An 18,860-nucleotide genomic window follows, 5' to 3' on the forward strand; every position below is an offset into this window, starting at 1 on the left:
GGATGGTCTGTGGAACTCGGCCCTCAGGGGAATCAGATGCAGGCTAGGTCTGGGAGCTATAGATCAGCCCTCCCCACATGCCTGGCTCTGCCCCCAGAATAAGTGCCCTGAGGCAGAAGGAGCTAGCAGAAAAGACTTGGAGTTTCCTTTTGGCTCCAGCCACCCAGCTCTCTAGGTGCCTCCTCTCCCCTATAGGCAGGAGTTGGATGCACAGAGGGAAGAGTGAGAAGGCAGCCTGTGGCTGAGAGTGGTATGGGAAAACCACAGTGAGGAGTTGGTGGAAGAAGTTGGGGTACCTTAGGCTAGAAGACAGGAATGGGGGCACTTCAGGAGAGGACAAGGGCTTGGGCATGCTGTGGGCCTCAGTTTCCTCTCAGGGATTGCAAGGTACCCAGAAATCGGTAGGGAGGGGGAGGGCAACTGCCTCCTTTTGGGAAGGCAGTGTCCCTCTGTGCTCCTGACCAACATCCTCAGGAGTCAGAGCCTGTCGGGGCTAGGCTGACTGGGGATATGGCTTAAGCCCCAGAGACTCTTCTCTCTGAGCCCTGGGGCCATGACTGAGGTAGAGGGGGCACACAATAGGTCCTCAGATAGGCTGTGGACACAAGAATGCATCAGGAGGCAAGAACAAGGTCCCTGAAGCTAGTCTGGAGGAGCTAGAGACAGGCAGGGCAGAGGGTGGCGTGTGGATTTCTGATCTCTCCCCGCACAGGCCCTGCTCCCTCCCTTCCTCCATACATCACCCCCTTTACCTCTCCAACTAGGCTGGTGCCTGCTCCTTCCTTCTGGCAGCAAACAGGAGCTTTGCAGAAACTTGTCCTCGAGTTAAAACTTCAACCACTGTCTCAGGAGAGGGGTGCAGGGAGGCTGGCCAGCCGGGCCACACGTGGAGAGTATACAGGCAGGGAAGGAGGCCTCTCTCCCCACCTCAAAATCCCAGGTCATACCCTATGGATGAGCTCCAAGGGAAAGATGAGGGAACTCTGGCTGAGTTTGAGGACAGCCAGCAGCACTCCCAGTGATCCAGCCAGGCTCCTGCCCTCCCTCCAAGATGCCCTCAGCTTGCTTTTTTTTGGCTTCCCAGGAGCCAAAGCAATCCTTTAAAATTTTAAATCCTTTAAAATGCCATGCCTCATAACCCTCAGGCCAGTCCTACTCTTTCCTCAATCTGAGACTGCACCTCAACATTCAAGGGGGCGTTAATCTGGAGTCCCCAGACAAGCTTGCCCCCACCCCCTGCTCCTCAAAGTCTCAGTATTCTCTTCTATTAAATGGGTACACAATGATGTTCTGGCCAAGGTGAGTCAGGGGCCTGATCCTTCCTAAGACTCTGTGGGTAGCACAGGTGGAGCCCCCAGTTTTTAGGTGCAGGTCCAGAGGTCAGGTATAGCCAAGGTGTCCACTCTGTCTAATTATGTTTGGAAATCAAACCCTCACGGGACAGGAAAGCACCCTATCCTGGGGTAGGGAGCATGAGCTCAGCTTTGTCACCCTGCCAACCACACACAGAGAGCAGAGAAACTCATCGTTGTGGATGGAGTACTTAGCAAGCACTGGGCTGGCCAGGGAAGACCAGGCTCCCCTCCACTTACATTAGCCCTGCTGCCCGACCCTCCTCCAAGGCACAGAGGCCATGTGCTGTGAAAGGGAAATAGTCCACAAGTAGTAAACTTCTTGGCCAATCCCAACGCCTTGCCGTGCAGAACAGTGCTGGTCAAGGTCCTCCATTTCCTGGTGTTCTGTCCTTAGATCTCTGGTCTGAGGGTCCGGACAGTGACCTCACATCGCAGCCCTTCCTCAGGGAAAACTTGGAGCCAGGCTTAGGGAAGAAGGCCAGGATGGCAGGGTGCCCAGTGTCTGCCCACCAACCCCTCCCCCTTCGAGGGGGGGGGGGCTGCCTTCATCTGGGCCCCACTTCCCTGCAGAGAATGAGGGACTAGGGGAGGCCACACGGTGACTGTCACGGAAGGGACATTCCCCAGTCATTTGGAACTAAGTAAGTCCAGATCCCAGCTTGCAGGCCTTGCTGCAGGACCCTCCTTGGGCCTCCCTCCCCCAGGACTGTGGCCACACAGACACATGGATGGGGTGTGTGCAGCAGATGTGAGCCTGAGAGGCAGCCAGAAACCCCACGGATCAGAGCCCATCACCATCATCTTTGTCGGGGGCTGCCCGGGTCCCCCCTAGCTCTGAGGCATAGCTCTGCCTAAGGGGCTATACCTGACCCTCTGGAGTCTCACAGCTGGAGCTTCACTGACTTTTAAGTCAAGGCAGAGTCTACCCTGAGTCCCTGCTGCTGCTGCTTGAGATACTCTCTTCCCAGCTCAGCTCTTCAGTAAAGGAGGAAACAGCAAATGGGCACCCATCCCTGCCCCATCCTCAGCTCCAGGTGAGTGTGAGAAGACAGCCCCAGATGAGGGTAAAAAGCAGCTCCCAGTCTCTGACCAGAGGGCCCTGGGCTCAGCTCTTTCCCATTCAGGGGTGGTGGTGGTCAGCTATTACCTGAGCAGAGACCTGAAGGAGGTAAGCCATGAAAGTCTGTTGGCAGGGCACCCAGGCATAGGGAAAAGTCACTGTTGGAGCCCTGAGTCTGGAGTGGTGTGAGAGGAGGCATGAAGAGACCGTGGCCAAGAGCAGGGGAACAGGAGTCAGAAGTCGGGAAGGGGCTGAGGGGGCTGGCCAATGTAAGGACATGGCTTTGACTCGCGACAAAGTAGGAGCCTTTGAGAGCTTTAGGCAAAAGAGAGAACTGACCCGGCTTCCATTTTAACAGGGTCTCTGTGGATCCTGGTTGACTAGATTGTAGGAGTCAAGAGCAGAAGATAGGAGCCCAGGAAGGAGACACGTGTACTTGTCAGGAAAGGGACAAGTTTGGCCATGGAGGTGGTGGCTGCATAGGCAATGGCTGCAGAGCTGGTGACCAGGGAGAAGGTGGGCAGCATTCATCTGATATTTTAAGATGATGTTGCAAGTATTTGCCGATGGTTTGAATGTGGATGTGACAGGGAGTCCAGGCTGGTTCTATGGCTTCTTGGCCTGTGTAGCTGGAAAGATGGCGCTGCCCCAAATGAGTTGGGCAAAGCCAAGGAGTGGTTGGTGGGTGCTCACAGGTGGACTCCAGATCCAAGGTCTTTTCCACACAGACCCTATCTCTTAAGCCAGGCTCCACTCCCCCCACCCCCACCCAGTGGCTGGGGCTACCCGACAGTTACTGACTCAGCGTTCAGCACTCTCAGTAAAGGCCTCTGCTATGAGGGCAGAGGAAACACTGAATTCCCAACACAATTCTTAGAGAGGAGGCCTCTCTGGAGCCAGATAAGGATTGAGCTCTAGGCCCAAGACCTGGACTCTCCGGCAGGGGCTGGGCAGGCCCGAGAGTGGGTGAGGGATGACTGTCTGGCTTCTGTCTAAACAGGATACGCTCAGGCTGACCGATGGTCATGGGTCACTTGGCAGCCAGCCGAGCCTGGGCCCACCCAACCCCCACCTCCCTCACCACACACACACACACACACACACACACACACACACAAATACATACACTGGATGAAGGTAGTAAAGTAACATGTGGGGATCTTGGAGCCCTGTGTCCCCCTCTCTTGTTCACTCTGAACTCAGAGAGACCTGGGTCCCAGGCAGCATCTCCTAGGGGCTGACTGGGGATGCAGGACCCACAGAGGCCCAAGGAAATTCCTGACTCAGCCATGGGGATTGACTTCCTGGGAGGCCTGATGGCTTGAGAAGGAAATAAGAAAGCAATGTATAGGGGAACAGCATGTGCAAAGACCTAGAGATGCGATAGTGTAGAGCTTCTGCCTGCAGGGCAGGGGAGGATGAGGCAGCCTCCAGAAAGTAGGCTGGCACCTTGTGCAGAAGGGGACAGTGTTTGAGGGTGAAGGAGGTGGCCAAGGGCTCTGGTCTAGAGGAAACTCAGTCGACAGTGGTGCTGAAATCTGGGAAGAACATTCCTGGTAGAGGGGACAGCAGCAGAAAAAGCCTAGAGGAGGCTTTGGGAAGCAGCCAGGGAGGTGGGTTGTTCCAGGTTTTGATGGGCTCTGAGCCAGCCCCTGAGACCCGGCTGGGCAGGAGGAGGCTGAGCTGAACCCCATCCTGAGCCTGGGCTGCAGGGACTCCTCACTGCCCCCCTCCCAGTGCTGCCTAAGCAACGCCCTGCACCCCCCTCCTGGGGGCCCCCTTTCCAACACTCCCTGTCTCTGAGATCCAGTTCCGGGAGGGAGGCGGTGAGGGCTGGGCCAGAGATCAGGCTGCGCCTGGGGCAGGAGAGATGAGAAAACCAGAAAGTGGGGAAACCTGAGCCAGCAACGCTGGGGCTGGGCGGGCCAGGGCTTGCTCAGCCTGCTAGGCCCGGGAAACAGGTTCCCCCCCCCCCCCGAGACTGGGCCAGAGGAGGGGGTGTTGGGTTAGTTGCCACCTTCATCCAGGGGGCATGGTGGGTCCCTGAGGCCCAGGCCTCTCACATCTCCCCTTCCGGATGCTGAGGCTGGAAGGGCAGAAAATCTCTCAAGGTTACCCAGTATAGCAGGCTTCTCTCACCCCACTTGAGGTAGATTGGACAAAGGCAGACAGGATAGACAGATAGAGGATGGACAGGCAGCAGGAGGCCCACAGCTGCCTTTCAGTCCCCCACAGCACAGTCTGGAAGAGCCAAAAGGAAAAGAAACAGGCATGAGTGCGAGCAGAAACAAAGGCTGGGCCAGGTTGAAAAGCTGGGAGTGTTTGGGGGAAAAACTCCAAAGGGCTCCTGTCTGCTACCAGCACCATCACCCCGGGTGGGGACTGGGACAAAGGGGGCCAGTTCCTTCCCAGTTGTAACCCCTGTTGGTGGGCTCTGTAGCATCTCAGAAGCCCTGGGAGACTGAGCCATGAGCCCAAGGCTACACATTCAGGATGTCACCCCAAGGGTCTATCTTGTAGGTACTCAGAGCCCATTTGAAAAGGAGAGGGGGCTACTCCGGGAGGGGGACCCTAGAGGGGTCTCTATGTCTCTATGTCTGCCCTTACCTCGTGTATCCATACACGAGGATGGGCCATGGGGGAGCTGGAGAAGAAGCATACCTGAGATCTGAGTGTCCCACAGAAGAGGGAGGGAGGCCCAGCAGGGGGAAGGCAGCCTGGCCTGGCTGTCTCACTTCAGGTGACCCCACAGGGCATCCAAGGTGGCTCTCAGGTAGAGCTAGAAGCTGAGTAGCTTTTGGAGAGGAAGACAGAAGGACTGTGAGTGGCAGGGAAAGTGTTTGGTGGGGGCAGCTAGTCTAGAGGAGCTAGGTGGTAGGACCAGGAGTTGGCTCCCGGCCTCTTGGCTCTTGGCTCCTGTTCGCTCTTGGATCTGGTGTTGCAGGGATTTGCTCTCTTATTCATTCAATAAAGATTTATTAAGCTCCATTAGTGTTGCACCGGGCTCCAGCACCTATTGCCAGCCCCCGAGCGCCTGTCTGGGTTGCAGGCCCTTGGCTCCATGTGGGCCCCGGGGCCTGGTCCTTCCGTCTTGGAGCCTTCCAATAACTCCTGAAAAGGCCACCTTTTTCTGACACCACAGCATAGTGGTTACACACCTTATCCTGCTTCTCCCAGGGTCCTCTTCCTCATCTCTACAATGGGGATGGACTGATGGCAGAACCTGCTTCTCAGAGGGATTGTGAAGTGCCTGGGGGTAAATAATCATCAACTCTGCTGGCAGCGTGCAGGGCCTCCCAATGTGGCATCTGGGGCTGGGCTCAAGGCATCTTTAGACCCCTAAATTGAAGGTAAATTGTAGGAGGGTCTACTGTATTCCTTCCAATAATGCATATTTTATATGTATAATAATATATATCATGATACAAGATGGCCAACCCAGCATGGAACCAGGCAGGGGTGCTGTGTGGATTCACTGCTGCAATGATTGCTTTTATTTATATCTATTACTCAGCCTTCTCAGATTGTTAGGAGAGAACTGGCATTCCATTGTGTGAGGTGGGCTCAGGTATAGGTCTCTTCCCTCTCCTTGTGTGCCACCCCCACCCCCTCAGAAGGACTCCATGTACTATGTCCATTCTGTGGGTCTAAGTGGAGCTCCATGGACAAGTCGATTGAGTTTCTTTTCTTCCCAACCCAGCACCCTGGAATCTTTGGCAAGTCCTAACAGTTCTGCTTTAGTGACCATGATGATGATGATGCTGGGGGTGGTGACAACGATGGCCAGGCTCTGAGAACACCAGGGAAGCTGGGCATGGGGGTGGGGAAGTGTGTAAGGGATGGTGTTGGAAACCACAGTGATGGTGGTGCAGAGTGGTGGTGGCCTTGGGATGACCCTGGTACAGAGGAGTAGGGGTGAGGAGGGACAATTATCACAGTATTTTAAATGAGACGTAATAGACAGTAGGGGTGCAGACACTGTCACTGCAGCCACCATAACTCCAGGCTGGTGTTTCCTTGCTTCAAATGGTCTCTGCCTGAAATATGTGAGCCAGCACTCCAAATTGGGGACAGGAGACCCTCACTTGGGTTCTTATCATCCCACTCCACTCTACATTCACAGTCAACCAGTCAGTAGATCAGAGAGAGAGATGCCTTCTCCAAGGGGTCTTATTAGCCAGGAAGAGAAGGGGGGAGGAGGAAGAGGGAGAAGGGGGGGAAGAAGAAGGAGGGGAAGAGAAAAGAGGAAGAAAAGAAGGAAAAATAGGGGAAAGGGAAGAGGGTGAAGAGGAGGGGAAGGCAGAGCAAGAGACAGGAGAGACGGGAAGGGAAAGGAGGGGGGGGGCAAGAGAAAGAACAGGAGAGGGAAGAGGGAGAAAAGGAGAGAGGAGAGAAGAGGAAGAGGAGGGAATAGAAGAGGGAGAAGGGAAAGAAGGGAGGAGAGGACAAAGAGGGCCCATGCCCCTTGGGACCTCAGCAAAGTGCATGGGGTAGGGCTCAGACTGTGGTCCTGGCTGGTGAGGCCATGGCCTTGGGGGTTGGGTTGGGTGTCTGGTCCCTTCCTGGGATCAGGGTAGGCCTCTTGCTCAGTTGCTGGGTCCTGGGGTCATCACGAGGCCATTTGAAAGCAAATGTCCCTTTTAGAAGAGGAGGCCCACCCAGCCTATCTGGCTTCTCTAGGAGTATGGAACTATAAGGGATGGATGCATCGGGCTGCTGGCTTGAAATAGGGCTGGACGTTGGGGAATCACAGGGAGCCCTTGAGTGAGTGGACAGAGCCGTGAGGCTGGGTTGCTGACCTGGCCTGGGCTGGAGGCAGCGAGCAGGTCCAGCGATGCCAGTCGTCCCAGGGGCTGCACCGCCACCTGCTGAGCGGCTGGGGCAGTCCTGGGTCCTAAGCTGCGGGACTCACGCGCGGGGCCAGGCGCGGCCTGCAGCAAGTGGGAAGGAGTGACACGGCAGGGGGTGAGCAGGTGAGCGCAGGCTCCTTGCTCCCCGGCGCGCCCGCCCTTCCCGCCAGGGAGTTGAGTGCCCGAGTAAACACCAGACGCGGTGTGCACGGTGTATCCACGGAGAGACAAAGCCAGGGCGGGGCGGGGGCGCCGCCCGCGAAGCCAGGGCGGGGGCGCGGGGTGCAGATTAGTCTCCCCTGGCGCGGGCTGCCCCACAGCCCGGGAGCCCCGGGACCAGCCCGCGGACAGGTGGAGCGGGGGCGGGGCGGCGGCCGGGCGGGTCCCGCCCCGGGGGTGGGGCCGGGCGGGGCGGGCGGGGCGGGGCCGCGCTATGCAAATGTCGCCCACGGGCGGCCAATTGCCGGCGCTCCCCGCGCGGCTCCGAGCGCCCCGTCCCGCCGGCGGCCGCGAGACCAGAGCGAGCGAGCGAGCGAGCGAACGGCCGCGGTCCGGCGAGCCCCGAGTGCAGCACAGGGCCAGGGCGCGTCGCGAGGAGCGGCGCAGCCCAGCGCGGCCGCCCGGCCCCAGTTCAGCAAGCAGGCGAGCACCACCGGGCCGAGCCAAGCGCAGCTCCCCTAAGCCGAGCGCGCGCCGTCGCCCGCGCCCCGCGCCGGGGAATGCGCCCTCGGCGCGCCGGCCAGGGGGCGCCCGCAGCCCACCCGGGGGGAGGCGGCCCCGAGCGCCCCTGAGCCTTCCCATGGCCCGGGCTGGGGCCCGGGGCCTCGGCTGCTGACGCGCCCGAAGCCCACAGAACCCGTTAAAACCCGGGCCGCGGCGTCGACCCCGGCTCAGGCACAGCGGCGAGAGGGCGCGGGCAGGGCCATGGCCCCGGGGGGCCGCTAGCGCCGGCCGGCCCAACCGGGAGCCGCTCTGCCGCCGCCCCCGCCGCCCGGGAGCCCAGGCCCCGCCGCCGCGGAGGAGGTGAGTGCGGCGGGAACCGGGAGGGAGCGGGCAGGGTGTCGGGCCACCCCGCGATCCCTCTGGGACCTGGGGCATTGCAACTCTGCGGAAGTGTCCGGGGCGCGGGGATCGGAGAGGCTGCGGGCTTCCCGAGGATGCAGGGGAGATAGGACTGGAGTGGGCGCCGTACCTGTCCGGGCTGCCTGTTCCCTTATCATCGGTGCGACATAGAGATGTATGGTTGGTGTGTCCTGCGGGGTCACCAGTGTGCAAAGCAACTTTTTAATCATAAGATTCTGAGTGGGTGGGTGCTCCCAAGCACCCCCCACGTTCCTGGAGCAGATACCCCTTCTCCTGGGTCAGCTCTTTCCCACTAACGCCTCAGGCAGCGTTCTTCCCCTTAGGTGTGCCTGTTCTGCCTCAGTGTCCTGATCCAGATCATCTGCTGTAAGGGAAGCGCTGTACTGGCAGACCCCACGTGGAGGGTCCCCCAGATCAGCAAGGCAGGAGGACCTCCAGCCCTGAAGCTTTTCTCCGAACCCTGTGCTAGCCCCTTGACCCCCAGCTGCCAGCTTGGGTTTGCTTTTCCAGCAGGGAATCTTGCTTGAATTAGGGACCTGGTTGTGGGCTGTAGGTGAGGTAGGAGAGCCTGTTAAGCCCTCCCCTTTGGGCAGGCTGGGGCCCCAGTGGTGAAATGGGCAGGGGACACTAGGAGCTTGGTGGGCTCACCTAGAGCAAGTGGTACCAGAGAGTGTCAAGGTAGCCCAGGAGTGAGGCAGGGCTGACAGGATGGGTCAGCTGGAGCTAAGGCTGAGGGGCTGGCTGCTTAAATAACTTACAGTTCTTGAGATAACTGTGTTGAGAACACCAGCCCATGAACACCTGGGGGAGGGGGATTACCTGAAGGCATTGGTGTGTCCACCCTGGAGCTGGGCCAGGTTGTGGGTTACAGTTCTCCTGAATTCACCCAGGTTGTTTCCCAGAAGCCCCTGTCCTAGTTGCAGAGACCGGGAAACTGTATTCAGGGGTTGGGAGGCTCATCCCAGCCCAGGGAGTCAGATAGAGCTGGGGCCTTTTCTGAGGCTGCACAGAAAGTGTGCCTAAACCCATAGGGTAAGGTGTGCTGGAAGGCAAGGGCACCAGGCAAGCCTACCCCTGCTGCTGCCCCTCAGTTCTGAAGGAGCCAAGCCCGGAAGTGCTAGGGTTGGGGGAGAGAAGGCCAGCAGCCTAGCCTCAGCGCCCCCCATGCTCTGTCAGGCATACCTTGAGGGGGAGGATGAAACTGAGCCCAGGTGACCTTGACTGGGAAACCCCTGACCATGAAAGGGGGGTTTCAATCCCAGCTGTGGTGGTGTAGCTCTGCTTCCTGGTCCATGGGTGTTGGGGGAGGGGGAAGCCAAGGAGCCAGAAAGGATCTGTGGCCTGCTTGGGGGTAGAGGGGATATCTTAGGGCTGGGGTGCTGTTAATAATTCCATCCCGTGTTCCCCGCAGCCCCTGCTCCTGCCTCCCTTCCATCCAGGCAGTTCTCAGCTCTGAGGAGCTAACCTCCCTTCTCTGAGGCAAGCTGCTCACTGCCCTCCACCCCCCACCTCACTCTAAGCCTGAGAGGTCTGGATCAGGCCAGACGGTTCGACCACCTAGCCCCCTGCACTACCCCCAAGTGCCTCCAGACCCCCTTGTCTGGCCGCCCCTTCTCTGCACCCCTTGCCAGCCCCAGCTCCTCGGTTCTTTGTTCGAACGTCTCTCCTCCGTCCCTCCCTCTCTCCTCCCTCTCTCCTCCTCCCTCCCGCCTGCCTCCCTCCCTTGCTCCCTCCCGCCAGGCTTCTTTCCTTCTTTCTCTGCTCTCCTCCTGGTGGGCTCCCAGGTGGCGGTGGCTGTTCCTTCTCTGTCCACCCACCTGGTTCACCTGACTGGGGGCTTCTCTGAGGCCGAGGCTAAGTGGAATACATCTAGGGGCTGGCAGAGGGGAAGCAGCTGTGGAAGTGCCCTCCCCTTCCTTCTCTCTGTCCCTGTCTTCCTCTTCTTCCTTCCCTCTTCTCTTCTCTTTTCCATCCCTCATGCGGCCAAAGAGGGAGCCTGGACGTGGGTCTGAAGCCCCAGCAGACTTGATCATCCCCCATTCACTCCTTTAAAGGGCCAGGGCATTGTGAGAGGTCCCTGTAGGGGCCCAGTGGGGCAAACCCCTCCACCTTCCTGGATACCTTGGGGGCTCTAATGCTGTCCTTGGTGACCCTGCCCTTGTTACCACCACAATGGATGCAGAAGAAATGAGGTTATTGGGGTGGGGGTGGGGGATGTGAGTTAACCTGAGCCCCCTGATACATAGGATCAAAGGTTTCTGAGGGACCCAGACTGTATCTTGCCCTCCCCAAGCCAAGACAGTGTTCCCCAGCTTCCTTGAGCCCCACCCCACTAGCAGGTCAAGTTCTTGAGCAAACACATGCTTGTGAGGACGTGTGTGGGCATGCAAGTGTGGACGTGTGTATATCCACAACTGTTAGTGGGGGCCCCCCAGGTGTATCGGAAGGTGATGGTGGCTGTACAGCCCTTTCTCCTACCTGCCCCCTCTCACCAGAGCCTGCTATTCAGTCAGCACCAGCTTTGTGCCCCAACAGACTGGGGGAGGGGCTGGTTCTGTTCTCCCCTCCCCCAGCCAGTCTCCCCAGGAGGGAGCTTCTGTGATGGGTGGGGGATCTTGAAGCAACTTGAGAGGTGTGTCAGGCACTCTGGAGAGGGTGTTCCCACAGAGGGCACCACCTGGGGAATGGGCCAGGAGGCCTGAAGCTGCACTTCCTGTCTGAAGAACCACCAGTGGTTTGCCCTGGTAGGAGAGGCAAGGGCTCCGGGGCTCCGGGGGAGGTGGGTCTAGGGAGGCCTCAGGGTCTGTTGAGTGGAGCCTGACAGATGTGGATCCTGGGCCTTGCCTCAGCATATGGCAGCCAGTGCAGGGGATTAACAGGCCACAATACCTGTCACCCTACTCCAGGGTCCTAGAAATGGGCCTAGGGTCTTGCCTCCCATGGGAAAAGAGAATAGACAGGGCAGACCTGGTGGATGGGGCTCACACTGTCATTCTTGGTGCCCCCACCCCCAGTGTATCTGGGTGGGGGGGTTGGGAATTGGCGCTGGGTTTTGCCGGGAGGGAGCAATATGTTCTGACAACTGGTGCTGGGCTGCGTTTACCCAACAGCCAGCCTGCCTGGGGAGACAATATTTGAAAAACATAGTATCAAAACTTGGACCTGCTGGGATATGGGGGTTCTGAGGACACCGAGGTTGGCTCAGACCCCGCCCCAGGCCTGTTGGCCATCCCAGCTCCACTTTCTTTGCTCTCTAGAGGCAGAGCTGGAACTCACCTGGCAGCAAGTCCTTCTGTACATCTTACCTGGATCCCTCCTGCTGTGATTTCAGATTTTGCCTCCCCTTTTCTAGCTGCTGTCTCTCCCACTTTGGGCTGTCTGTGTGTGTCTCACTTATCCTCCACTCTCTCCCATGCCTCTACCCCAGTAATCAGGTTCAATTTCCCTGTACTGGGAGGATAGGTTTGGCTGGAGCAGGCAGGACTGGATCCATCTCTTCCTCCAATCCTTGAGGTGGGCGAGGGAAGGAGCAGCCCATTTGGTTGGGGGTGGGCACAAAAGAGAGAGCCTGCTGGGAACTGGAGGGGACTGTAAGATTGCCTGCTTCAGCAGGACCCTGTGAATGGAATTCAGGGTGCTGGGGCGGGGGGCATTGTTTGAGTCTCCAGTGGCCCCTGTTAGCTCTGGTGACCCCAGGCTGCACCTGGTTGTTTGGTCTTCAGGCCCATTGGCTACACCTTCCCAGACAAAGGCAGGTACAAAAAAGTATATCAAGTTTGCACACTGGGGCTTTCATGGTCCCAGGCTGAGGGTGTGAGCAAGGAGAGTTGGTAGGGGAGGATGCCCCTATCTGCCTTATACATTTTGATCTTGGTTCCCCCTTCCCAGGTGTCCAGACAGCCGAGCCTGCTTCCTGGGCCCTAGGCCCCTCCCACAATGCCTGTTGCTGGTCTTCTCCTTTGGGCTTCCCTACTGACTGGGGCCTGGCCAGCCACCCCCACCCAGGACCACCTCCCAGCCACGCCCCGGGTCCGGCTCTCATTCAAAGGTAAGAGGCTGCCTTGCCCTGGCATCCTCATCCTCTGTCCACAGAGCTTGGCCCGATGCTGAGGAGACAGGGAAGACAAGGCAAAAAAGACATATTGTGCAGCCACATGGGTCACCCTGGTTGTGTGGGCGGGGAGGGGAAGGACAATGGTAACTTGCCAGGAAAGGCTGGAGAACGGGCCACGTAGACATTTCAGAGAAGTCTCTCGAGTCTGGGCCCCTTCTGGAGGCAGAATGTGGGGTCTCAGGCTGGGTGGCCTAGGGTCTGCAGAGTGCCTTCCTCTGTGTGATAATTGGGGAGAGAGAGATGCCACTTCCTCCAAACTTGTGGAAGCCCTTCCTTGCCACAGCTCTGTGTCTGGTCCTGCCCTGGATGGTCCCTGGGGTGGAAGGGCAGATAGTCAGGCGGACACTGAGGCCTCAGGAAGCTGGAGAGGCAGGACCTACTCTGCTGGGGTGTGGATCTCTAGATGGGAGAGGTTCCCAGGAATCAGGGAGGGTGCTGTTGGCTGTGAGGGGAGGGCAGGCTACCTGGCGAGTTCAAGGAGAACACATGGTAAGAGACAGGTCTGAGCTCCTGAGATCCCCAATGAACACGTTGCTTTGGAAGTCACTGGAAGGTTTTAATGATGGGTTGGGGTCTGCAGAGTGAGAGGTTCCCCAGCTTCATTGCCTTTGTACCTCACCCACTGGCAGTGAATACACATGGCACACACTCAGGGTGTCCAAATGGCTCACTCACGAGCCACTTCCTCAAAGGTCTGTGTGATCAGAAGATTCTCCCCTCCGCCTGGGAAAAGGGGTGGCAGCCATGCTGGGATCTGGGGGATCTGGGGTCACTGCTGAGTTCTCCTCTGGCCCAAGGTCACTGTGTCCAGTGGGCTGCCCTGGGTGGGGCCCACTCAGCCCTGGCTGGCCAGATTTCCGGGCACACATATTGGGGTGAAAGGCTGGGCTGACTTTTCCTTCCTCAGGTTTGGCCGAGATCCAGCCTCCACCTCACCATGTTCCCACGTCCCCATGTCCCCAGCAGAGCCCCTCCCTTGTCCTTATCCCACCATGTGAGTCGATGGGGGGAATGAGGAGTACATTTCTGAAGATGCACCTGGAAGAAGTCCAGTGTGGGGCCTGTGGAATGGGCTGAGGGTGATGCTTTTGGTTGTAAGAGTACCCCTTGCCCCCAGGCCTGGGAAGGGGAGAGATTTATTCTGCCGTTACCTCCATGCTTCCCTGGTGGATTTCCTTAGAGCAGATTAATAAATCTTGAAGGGGTCTGGCCCCCCCTCACTCCCTTCCCAGCCCAGGGTGCCGGCAGGGGGAGCAGAGCATCCCCTCCCCCCACCAGGGCAAGGGGGGTGGGGGCTTGTCTTCATACCTCTGGGACCCTAGAACCCAGACATACACCCTGGGTAGTATTTTTGTCATCACCCTGGAGACCTATGAGGGGAAGCAAGAGAGATAAGACTTAGGGAGTTCCTCTATATGCTCCTTTTAAACCTTCTTAGACCTCCAGAGACAAAGGGCCAAAGACTTTTGTTCCTGTTTTCCAGAGAGAGAAACCGAGGCTCAGGCAAGGGCAGGGCCAAGGTCGGGCAGGAGGCAGAGGCGAGGCCAGAAATAGAACCCTGGTGTCCTGGCGTTGCTGACGCCCACATTGGTCAGGTCGATTCCTTCTCAATTAGCTCTGAAGCCGACACCCGCAGTGACTAAAAGCCCAGCTTGTTGGCAGCCAGCCTATGGTGCTGACTGCTGTGGCAGCCTGGGGTGGGGCCATAGGGTGCCTGGGGCCACCCTATCCCAGGTCTCTGTGCCCTCACACACACAGGCTTCCCGGCCCTGGATGACTTTCCCCATTCCCCACTTACCTCATGTCCTAGTTGTATGCTTAGAAATCACTTAATTTAGCAGATACTTGAGTCCCTACTCTGTGCCAGGCCCCCATGCTGAGTACCAAGGGGTCTACAGTGAACAAGTCTCAATCAGACTGGCTGAAAAGATAATGGACATCCAGTTGGTCAGTGCCACCTGGGAACCCAGCGCTTACTGTGCACCAGGCCCTATGTATCCACCCCCCATGCCGGACCGTCTCAGCACAGTCATGTACACAAAGTGGCCCTTGGTGAAGAGTAGGTCCTCACTAAGCATTTACAGAGAATGGATACCATCAGCCATAGAAACTGGGATCCCACAGCCAGGCCAGGGACTAGAAAAGGGGTGGGGGGGTGGGTGAGGGCTTCTTCTCCCAGGCATACCTGAGGTTCATAGAGAGGGTTGCTCTCAGAAGCGCTGGTGGTCACTTTGGCTCTATGCCTCAGTTTCTCCTTCTGTGCCTTGCCTGGATATAGCAGTTGGCATACCAGGCCCCAGGGACTCAACCTAGGCCCTCCCCCCACCCCCCGCCCTTGGTCTTGCTGCAGTTGGGAGGTGCTAGTTCCGGCCTGGTTGGGCCAGACCCTCCCGAGCCGGAGGTGCTGGCATGAGGGGCCACACTGCCCAGGGCAGCTAAAGGAACAAAGGCAGGAACTGGACCAGGCTTGTGCTTGCTGCCTGTGCATTTGCCTGGGCACCCCAGCCAGGCCAAAAGCTGAGAAAGTGTAAGGGAGAAGGGGCCCAAGGTTCAGTTAGAGTCCAGGTAGGGGGGGCTCCTATGGCCCATCTCCTGAGCTTCCATTAGCAACACAGCCAAGGTCAGACAGAAGTGAGGGGTCAAGTGGGGAAGATTTCCAGGAGAGATGAGGTGTCCTCTGAGAGCTCATGGATGCTTGGGACCAGAGAGCCTGGACAGCAGGACCCTTTCCTCCACCCATCCTTGTCTGGAGTCCCCTTAACCCCAGAGTCCCTGGCCAAGCCTAGGAGAAAAAGCTTTCCCTTCCCCCATCCTGAGATGACCCAAGCCAGGGGGCACCACCTCCCTCTGCAGCAGGGAGGTGTGAGTGCCCTGCCAGGTCCTTTGTTCAGCTTGGGGAATGTTTACTTTATCCCAGGAAGCCACCCCCACAATATGCAGCTGCCTGCTGCCTGGGCTGGCTTTGGCCAGGACACGGGGGCCAAGAGGTGTTTGGTGGAGGAAAAGGGTCCTTCCTGTGATGACATGAGGTGGCTGGGCTACTAGGGAAACCAAGGCAGGAGTAGGGAGATAGAGCAGAAGAGTCAGGAAAGATGAAAATAATAGAAGTAACAGCAGGTACCCATGATGATAACCATGTGGTGGTGTCTCCAAGGCCTGAGAGGGGTCTCCATGGGTTTTCTGTGAGGTTTCCTGTCACTCAGCAACAGCAGAGCCTGGCTCTGTCTGATGTCTGAGCTTGTCTCAGGACCGAGAGAGTGAAGGGTGGATTGGGGGAAGCAGGTATAGCCCTCTTCCATGAGCTAGGGACAGGGCTCCAGGATCCTGCAGCGCTGGCCTTAGCCTTCCCAGCCTCATTTCCTAAGGAGAGGGTTGAGGTTGCACTGGGCAGGCTTCTCATACCCTCTGCTTACAGAAGCAACAGCACTTGGGTTTGCTTATTTCCTGTAAATCCAGCCCTCCGTCATCCCAGTCCACTACTGATCAGAGTCCCCTAGGAATCTGTCTCCTTTTGGAGAAGGAAAACAAGGGTCCAGGAGAGGAAAGGGCTCCTGTGTTCAGAGTAGCCCTGGAGTTTGGATCTTCTCTAATTCCAGGCATAACTGGCTTGCTCTGTGGGGAACGACACTCTGTAGGTGGAGGGTGAGTGGGTAGGTGCTGGTCACTGCCTATGCACCCACCCCAGCCCAGCCTCTGAGCCTCTGGGGCTAATGGCCCAGAATAGTGCCACTACTTACGTCATCTGCATGTGGCATCAGAGAACCAGAGTGGCCAGGTCTCCTTGTTAGGAAATGATGAGATTGGAGGTTAGGAGAGGTCATAGCCCGTTTACTTCACCCAAGGGGGGGATGAAGAGTGGGTGAATATGGGTTCAGGTGGAAGTGCCTTTAGCCCTGATGGAGCATTGCCCCACCCCCAGGCCTGACTGCACAGTGAGGAGTGGGGGATGTGCCCTTGCCTCCCCAGGGGCTCCCTGGCCAGCCAAAGGAGGCTAGGAGATTCAGAACACAGAAGAGGAGGTGTTGGGGAGAGGCCAGAGGTGGCACCAGGGAACTGGGTAGAGGTCAGGTGTTTCTGATAGCTACAGTGGGATTTGGAGCTAGCAAACTGGGGAGGGGCCGGTATTCCAGATGAGCCAGGAGGAGGGAGGTAGGAAGACCCAAAGCGTGAACTTGAGCCCAGATTCCTGCATTTAGGATCTCAGTTTTCCAGGAAATGGGAACTGCCTTACTCCTGAGAGGGGACTTGGAAGTGGCCACTTCGGGAGTTGGGAGGTCCTGGAGGCTGGCTGCCCCTCAGCTGGCCAGCAATTGGCGCGTGGAGAGAATGGAGCAGGTCCTGGTACTTGCTGAGAACCTGTCTCAGGCCCAGCCTGAGTCAGCCAGTTCAGGGCTGGGGGCCTTCAGCTGTGGTCCTTCCAGGTCCAGCCAAGCCTCAAACGGGACCGCCACTAGCTGGGCCTCAGCAGCACAGGCCTTGTCTTTGGTTCCCTGGCATGACGCCCGCCCCTCCCTCTCTGGCTCCAGCTTCCCTTGGCACTGAGTGAGGAGCTGGTGCATGCTCAAGGAGTAAATCATGTTCCTTGGCAGCCCCCGCTGCTTCGTAATCGTAAAGAATTTAAAGAGAAACCGCCAAGATAAAAATCTCATTCTGGCCCATAAAGGTATCTTTCACTCTGTGGCTTTGGAGGCAGTGGCCTTAGAGTGGGCTCCTGGTTGTCTGCACCTGTATGTATGCACCTCCAACCCTGTGACCCCTCCAGGGGTGGCGGGGGGCCCAGAGGTTGTCTTCAGAGCCATGGGTACTTGGCCCCTGACCCCTGGGAGACCTCCAGCTCCTTCCATGGGACTTAAATTTGGTAGAATTCGAAGGTGGTGGTGGTTGAGAGGGCTGTCCCTGAAGGCAGACAAGCCTGCCTTCTACCTTTGTCAGCTGTGTGACCTCGGGCAGGTGGCTTAGCCTCTCCAGGACATGGCTCCCCCTGTGTAAGGTGGGGACCACAGTGGCTCAGTGCAGGCAGCATCCTGAAGGCTTAGGCTGCTTTGCTTGCATCCTGGCCGTGGATAGATCTTGAGTAGTGAGCCTCTCTGTGTCCCTGCTGCATTGTCTGTAAAGTGGGGATAAGAATGGTTTGGGCCTCACGTGGGAGGATTAACTTTGTGAATGCAGTTATGGCTCCTGTGAAGGAAGTCTCGGGACTTCCTAACTAGGAGCTATGCTGAGGGTGGCAGAGGGGTGAGGGCTGGTCCTGGGGGAGGTCCAAGGAGTTCTGCACTACTTCACCTCTCCCTCGAGATTTCTAACCTTCGGTGAAGGTGACAGTGTTTGGAAAGGACTGCAGAAGGTACCCTGAGCCCTGTTCTGGGAGTGGGGTCAGGCAGAAATAGGATGCCACTATCATGGGCATCTGGTCAGGCTTCCTGGAGGAGGCTGCATCTCAACAGGGTCAGGGAGACTGTGGGAGGGAAGAGCAGGAAGCAGAGGTGAGGTGTGTGTGCCATAATACCTGGGGGAAGGGCAAGATACTGGATGGAGTCCTGCTCTTGCTGCTTTGACATAGCGTTTATACTTGTTCCTTGTGGTTTTTAAGCTCTTTGTTCCTCATGGCAAAGGCACCAAATACATATGGTGAGGAAAATCCAATGAGAGAGGTGCACTGGGTAGGGCATTCCTTGGAGGGAGCTCCCCACACTGAGATGAGCTCCCCACTCTGTTTGGGACCCATGAGCAGCCACAGTGACCCCTCTCTGAGCACTGTTATGGCTCCTACAGCTTGTGTTAGGGGTGACTGGACCCCTTGCTCACTTGGGCATCTGTACCACTGGGCTGAGAGCATGGTTGCCTGGCCTGGCCTGGTACTGTCCTGGGAATTTGAGCCCCGTCTCAAGGGAGCCCTTGGAGTTTTGGAGAAGCAGAGAAGATTCCTGCTGCATTTTTCTTAGAAATAGCAAGAGGGCCTTTGCCAGAGGCCTGGATGCCAGAAGGCTCCGGTCTGAATCCAAAGCTCAGCTCACGTGGGTGCCTGAGCTTGGCAGGCCTGTAGCCACCGCTTCCCACCCAGCCACCGCTCCACCCCTCCCCCACTACTGCTCTCCCCCCTCAACATACCCCAGGCTGTTTAGCAGTCTCAGGGAGGGTGGAGGCCTCCTGGGTTCCAGACCCTGACCACTGGTCCTGACCCAGCAACGAATGGGCCTGGGTGGTGGCTGCTGGCCTAGGATCCAGGAGGCCTGCCTGTGGGGGAGGGAGGCCTCAGCTAGGCTGACTTGTGGCGTTCTCACCGGGGTTACTGGCAAGTACGGGTATCTGCTGCATCTCTGTAGGGCAGGGACAGCCCCAAAGCAACAGGCCCCTCCAGGGACCAGGAAGTCTTTGGGGTGTGAGGCCTCAGCTCCAGA

The 18,860-nt window shown here is 57.8% G+C and overlaps 1 protein-coding gene across 3 annotated transcripts in view; it reads left to right on the plus strand.

Moving 5' to 3' along the window:
* The first annotated feature begins 7,769 nt into the window (after positions 1–7,769).
* SEMA3F (semaphorin 3F) overlaps positions 7,770–18,860 on the plus strand; it is a 29,649-nt gene continuing 18,558 nt past the window's right edge. The window contains exons 1-2 of one of the 3 annotated variants that reach the window (XM_043587363.1): positions 7,770–8,288; positions 12,237–12,396. In XM_043587363.1, coding sequence (XP_043443298.1) covers positions 12,285–12,396 — 112 coding nt within the window. In that variant the 5' untranslated portion in view covers positions 7,770–8,288; positions 12,237–12,284. Of the gene's footprint in view, positions 8,289–11,838; positions 11,862–12,236; positions 12,397–18,860 lie in introns of those variants that run through there. The other 2 variants (XM_043587365.1, XM_043587364.1) reach the window with 2 other exon arrangements.

The sequence above is a fragment of the Prionailurus bengalensis genome, chromosome A2, assembly GCF_016509475.1.
Source record: "Prionailurus bengalensis isolate Pbe53 chromosome A2, Fcat_Pben_1.1_paternal_pri, whole genome shotgun sequence".
In the NCBI taxonomy this organism is placed as follows: Eukaryota; Metazoa; Chordata; class Mammalia; order Carnivora; family Felidae; genus Prionailurus; species Prionailurus bengalensis.